We start from the raw sequence: 6000 nt of genomic DNA, 5'->3' as shown, positions 1-6000 counted from the left end.
TGACATTACTGGTCCTAGGGATAGGAGAAGCACAAGCTAAGTTTAAAATCATCTGGTACGTGATTCCTTGATGATTTCTGGGTGTCTATGCTACCACACATACGTGGTCTTAGCTGTTGTAATTCTACATGTTAAGACACGGGTAAGCCTTCTAGCCACTAGCTTCACCTGAAACAAGGCAGTGCAGAACCAAAGGGAAGTTCACTCACTCAGAAACAGAGAGGAGACCAAGCAGGTGGTAGAAACATGACCTTTCTTCATGAGGTCAAATAGCTTTATTGTGATTAAGCACTACAATACAGTATATATCCATAAAAAACTCTATAGTGTATATAAATTATTCCTTCCATTCAGTAATTCTTTTTTTAATTTTAGTTTGTTGATTTTTTTTTTTTTTCATTTCCATTACAGCTTTGGTACAATGTGATTTTATTATATTTTTAAATACTTTTAGCTTCACAAACTCAACACAAAGTACAAAACTAATCCGAATCGGGGATATTACAATCTACACAGTGGTGTTCAGTGGTAGGAAAAAATCTTACCTCAATGAATTCATGTCACTAGCTAAGCTATAAAGGCATACCTAGCAGACATGACAAAAATATGCACCATTAACCAGCAAACATTTTTTTTTTTTCAAAATTTTATTTTTAATTTTTTTACAGATTTTTCCAGCAGCAAATCACTTCAGCATACTCAGTACTTCTGTCCTCAACTGATGATCCTGTTGTGTTCCTCTTCATTTGAAGGCCATGAGTTGTCAAATAATGCACCACTATCCTTGTACATCCACGTTAAGCCACAGTGTCAGTACTTGACCTGCCACCCCGCATTGTTAATGCTCGCACAGTTTGTCCTGCAGCTGGCAGAAATAACCGGAACGTTATTGGAGGGGCAGTGTGGGGCAATCAACCGTAGGTTGTTCTGTGGGGCAGGAGGTATGACATTACAGTAGACAGGCATTCCAGTGGCTGTAAGTGTTCCTTGACCTGATTGATTAGGTAGCATGATCGGTTGTTGATATGATTGTTGCGGCAATCCTTGAGAACCCTGGGTCATTGGCACCTATGTAGGAAAACAGGAAGATGCAGGAAAAAAACCTAGTCATTACTAGTCAAAACAAAATGGAAGTAGGTCCCAAGTCTCCCTATCTGCCTTCTAACTGGATTTGAATATGCATGTGTTCTGTCAAAACGTGTTGTTTTCTGCTGCTCAGAACTGTTCTTGTCCCTAAGGATTTCCTTTGTTAGAGGAAGGTGAAAGAGAAATCCCTCTGCTCTCAGCTCTGGTATGTGGCTCTGTAATGATCAAGCTAAATATGGATTTCTGGGATTAGTGCAAACAGAAGACTCAACCCTGGTAGATCTAGATCATCTAAAACGTCTAAACTTTTAACCTTATCATCAAACTTTAAAACACATTTTCAGTATAGTAATTCTGAAGATGTATGGGGAAGCTTTTACCCACAAGCAATTCCCTCGTTTCCATTTGGGTTGCTATAGTGTTTTCAGAGAAGCCAATGGAAAAGGTGGATGGCTGTTCAATCAGTGAAATCTATTAACATGACTTAGACGTCATTTAGATTCTTAACTTCTCAGAGGGACCAGAGGAAATATAAGCACAAGACACCTCTCACAGGCTCTTGGCGTATCTCATAGAAACCAGGCACCAAATGGGAAAATAAGTCTGGGTAACTTATGGCCTTGGTAAAAATCAAGCCACTGCATTCCCTCTCCCCAAAACCCAATAAAGAAAAACCTATGTGGCTGCAGCTTATCATAGAAGCTGTGGTGAGATACTTGGCAGGAGTCTTCACAGATGAGTAATTTTTAACTGGATCAGACAAACCTCTCAACTTCATTACAGGAAACAACATGGCTCTGGCAAAAAAAAAATCCCCAAACAACAACAACAACACAACTCCAAAAAAACCCCTACAACAACAACAAAAAGCCCAAAACAATGTCCTTTTACTTTTTTAGCTTAATTTTCTTCACAAGAAGAAGTGTAATTCCTTCATCCTTTGTGACATTTTACCCACACTACAGGCTGTAATAAATATTTCACTTCAAGTATTACTAATTCAGAATGAAGATCAGGGGTTCTAAGAATAAGTAAACCGGAAGCAAATAAACCAATTTGACACAGAAATGTATTTGTCAGGAGGCCTCCTGCCACACACTGTCCTAATGAAGTAATATATACCGTTCTGCAATACAAAATATTAATTCAACTAAGCAGTCTGAGAGATAAAGAGTCTTTACGGCTCCGAAGTACCTGATAAGACGACATGGCTGGATACTGCACCATCATGCCTTGCACCTGATTTCCCTGTTGATTATTCATCAGGTTCTGGCTTTGGGGCGGCTGCTGCATTCCCATGAGACCCTGGAACCCCTGCTGCTGGTTCGGCAGGACAGGCTGGTAACCTGGAAGAAGAAAGACGTCTTTTTAAATACTCTGTCACTTGCAGGGGCAAAATTAAAACTGCTGTAAGGAACAGCATATGAACCCATCACTTCTGCTCACACTTGTCAAAAAGTTGCTCAGTATCTAGAGAAGCATTACTGGAAATGAAAACTGAGGGAGAATTAACAAATGTTGTGAGTTGACAGTCCTGGCAGGGTAACATGCGTAGGCAGTGCACTGCTCTCATGCTCTTCAACCCTGTGGCAGAGACCACCTTGAGGGGATGCCTGACCACAATCCAGGACTGGAAAGCCCTGAACAGACACAGGGTGCTGCTGGCTTCTGGCTACTTCCTTAGAGGCAAAACTCCCACTGACTTCAAGGACACCAGTATTTTTGCCTTCACAGTCTAATCTGGTAGTTTTCTTTCAGGTCACGTTTCTTATTTTACCCTCTTACCTTTCTTGTAATGCAGCTCCCCAGCACGATGTAAACAGAAAAGGCTTTATTTAATCAAGAAGAACATCTGTATACACACTGGCTCCTGCTTGCAAGGCTTTTTATACCATTAGAGCATATTAAAAGTCATATTCCACCCTACCAGTTTTATGTTTGGCAAAAGAGGAAAATCGTAAAATAGGAAGTTTCTGCTACACCTCGTAGCTTGGTGGGAATGCTGCTGACACACAAGTGACTGCACAGAGATGAGAAGCTGATGCCTCTGCTTTAACCTGCAATTGGCTCTGAGTTCAAAGTCACCACAACATTGCAGCTCTTCTGCTGGGATGGCTCCTCTAGGACTACTTGAGAAATGAGGCAGAAGAACGGATGGGAAGGGAAGTGTGAGTGATGCGCTGCTTGGCAGCAACATGATCAAGCCTGAGAATGAGCCTTGCCGAACGGAAGCGGGCTGGCTGGGTGAAGCTACAATTTAGAGATGAAGGATTTTCAGAAAAAAGTGGGAAAGGAAAGGCAGATGCAGAAAGATACTGTCCTTGAAAAATGTAGCTAGCCACTGCCATTATCAATCTATGAATAATTTATCTGTAAGACATTCTATGTCCTTTAGCATTCACACTTTTTAACATGCAGTTATGCAGTGCACTATTAACTCTGCAGTGATATTCTCAGAATAAGCATATTTCAGGCAAAGAAGAATTATCAGAAGGAGCAACACTGCATTATTTTAATATGAAACGCGTGTCACGTCTGCTCAATTTATATTCATGAATACAGTGCATGGTACAATATACTTCATGAATTGGAAATCATCACCTGGCTATTTCTTCATTACGTAAGAAAAATAAAGTAGCAAATGTCTCTGTTTCTGCTGGTGTATTGTCAACTGAGAGGTTTCCTTCAAACTCTGATGCCAGAGAAACGCTGGGTATCTCTGATCAATGTTTTAGCATTAAAGATGCCTTTCCACAGATAGGAGATTAACATCTCCAGTCAACTGAGAAAAATAGTAATAACAAAAGAATTTCCATGAGTGAGTAACTTGGCTGGGATATAGCATCAAACATCTTCCAAATGCACCAGATTATTATACATTCAAATTCGCTCTTTTCCAATGTGCAAACACAGTGTCAGCGTATTTTTTAGGCACAAAAATTACTGACATCAGAAGTGCTGTAACTGAGTTTACAAAAGGCTTATCCAGCAATAATAAAATTGCAAGTCCTCTTCTGCTCTCATACACCAATTATGAAGGGGAGGGGGGAGAAAGGACAGAAATAAAAAATTTATCACTTCTATTCTGGTATTTGCAAGACTGGAAGTTTAAGCAGAGAGGAGTCAACTGACAGAAGCAGTAAGTGATAAATCATCCCATGTCACTTGTGGCTGTCAAAGTAAGTCCCATGTGGTGTAATGAACGACAGATTGATGGTGGACTAGGGATCAAGTGACACTAAGTTGGGGAATGCAATCAAATATTGGATCTGGGCTTACAGAGTTGGAGCATGATACACCGGCACAAGATGGTGGACAGGTGCTCTGCAGAGACAGCCAGCCAGCCCTGGGGGTTGAGCAGAGAGAAGCTCTTCTGTTATCTCTAGTTAATTTAGCTGCATTGCCATTATTTCTGTCAGACCACTGCTGAGGCTCTGCTGTATGTTTGAACACACAGCTGTCTCTTCACCTCAGCCTGGTGTTCCATATTCTTCAAACAAGACAAATTTATTGCCAAACACAGACATAACTATCAAATAGAAAAAAAAAAAAAAAAGTTATGGAAAAGACAAAGAATCTACCCTTACGCTGAACATGCAGGCATCAGCACATGGAGGCATTACAGCAACATGCACCATGCACCTTTGTGCTGAAAACCTCCTCAGTATTAGCAAACAGTGCTTAGTACATGGCACAACAGCTCCGTGTTTCAGGTGTAGGAACACACAAATGGGATGGGTTAAAAGCTGCAGTTGACTGGGCCATGAATTATTATTTTAACAATCTTATTGTTCCTCAAGGACTCTCCTGCTTAGAGGGCACGTGCACCCATCACCCCCATCCCAATATGAGGAGACCTGCTTACGCCTCTGAGTCAGGAGAAGACTTCTCTCCTACAATGCTCTGACCACACAAAGGGGCCTCAATACAACCCCCTCAAAAATACTTCACATGCACTCTAACACACTTCCACACTTCAAATGTGATTAGCTGGGAGCAAAAAGGTATTAACAAAATAATTTGATCACATTGTCTCTGAACCTTCTTTGCATTTAAGGGAAATAAAGTTACTTATTTGGCCCAGATGGAGGTAATGTCATCTCTTGACCATTTGCTCCCTTGGCTCATGGGTGGAAACGATGTTTTAGAAGGTTACTGTTCTGCTTCTGTCCTTGAAAAGATACTGGCTCTCCTCTCTTCCTCACTTAATATTCATGGACTTCTTCTTAATTTATCAGTACCTTTCAGAATACAACTAAGATACTAGACCTTGCTGCAGAACCCCAGTACAACATCTGGTCAAAATCCAGCATCCTCTTTAAGTCTCTAAAACTCAAGTGAAGCCACTTCACTTTACCTGATCGTAAAGTCTGACCCTTTACTGTGCTACTTATATGAAGAAAGATGCAAGTTCGTCCATTCCATTGAACATAAAAACCTGACACGGCACAAAAATATACTCCAGCAGCACAGACAGGGTACAGAGTATTAAAAGGTGAATTAATTTCTTTATCCACAACAAGCTCTATAAACAAGGGGAAAATGCTATGGGGAAAAAAGAAAAAAAGGAAAAAAGAAAAAAAAGAAGCCCAAGTCCATTCTGCTCAGTCCAGCTTCTATTTCAGCACTAATGCAAGGGGAAAGAACTGGCACTCTGTGTGGCAATCCATTTGAACAAGAAGTTGTTAATAGCAGAAATCAGATGCTGTGAATTTCGTACCTCCACAGTCCAAATTTTGCATCTCTGACTCTGCAGGCCACTTAACATTTGAAATGAATGCTTCAGTGTTTACTGTGTGTTGGTGTCTTCATATGTTTTGCACATTGGCCAGGAAAAGAATGAAGATGGGAGAACTGAAGCTCTGCCTAACTGGTAAGTCTTAGTATGTCAACCTTTCATGAAACGATATCATT

At 40.7% G+C, this 6000-nt stretch overlaps 1 protein-coding gene across 1 annotated transcript in view; it reads right to left on the bottom strand.

Annotated features, from left to right (window-relative positions):
• Window positions 1-239: 239 nt before the first annotated feature.
• The window catches only part of ARPP21 (cAMP-regulated phosphoprotein, 21kDa), a 106189-nt gene continuing 100428 nt past the window's right edge, over window positions 240-6000 (bottom strand). The window contains exons 20-21 of the mRNA XM_009994990.1: window positions 2281-2432; window positions 240-1068 (exon numbers count right to left, since the gene is read on the bottom strand). Of these exons, the coding sequence (XP_009993292.1) occupies window positions 811-1068; window positions 2281-2432 (410 nt within the window). The 3' untranslated portion in view covers window positions 240-810. The remainder of the gene's footprint in view (window positions 1069-2280; window positions 2433-6000) is intronic.

This window comes from Chaetura pelagica, unplaced genomic scaffold (assembly GCF_000747805.2).
Source record: "Chaetura pelagica isolate M959 unplaced genomic scaffold, ChaPel_1.0 scaffold43, whole genome shotgun sequence".
Classification (NCBI taxonomy): domain Eukaryota; kingdom Metazoa; phylum Chordata; class Aves; order Apodiformes; family Apodidae; genus Chaetura; species Chaetura pelagica.
Note: the sequence above shows the minus strand (reverse complement) of the source record. Positions and strands in the feature narration are given on the sequence as shown.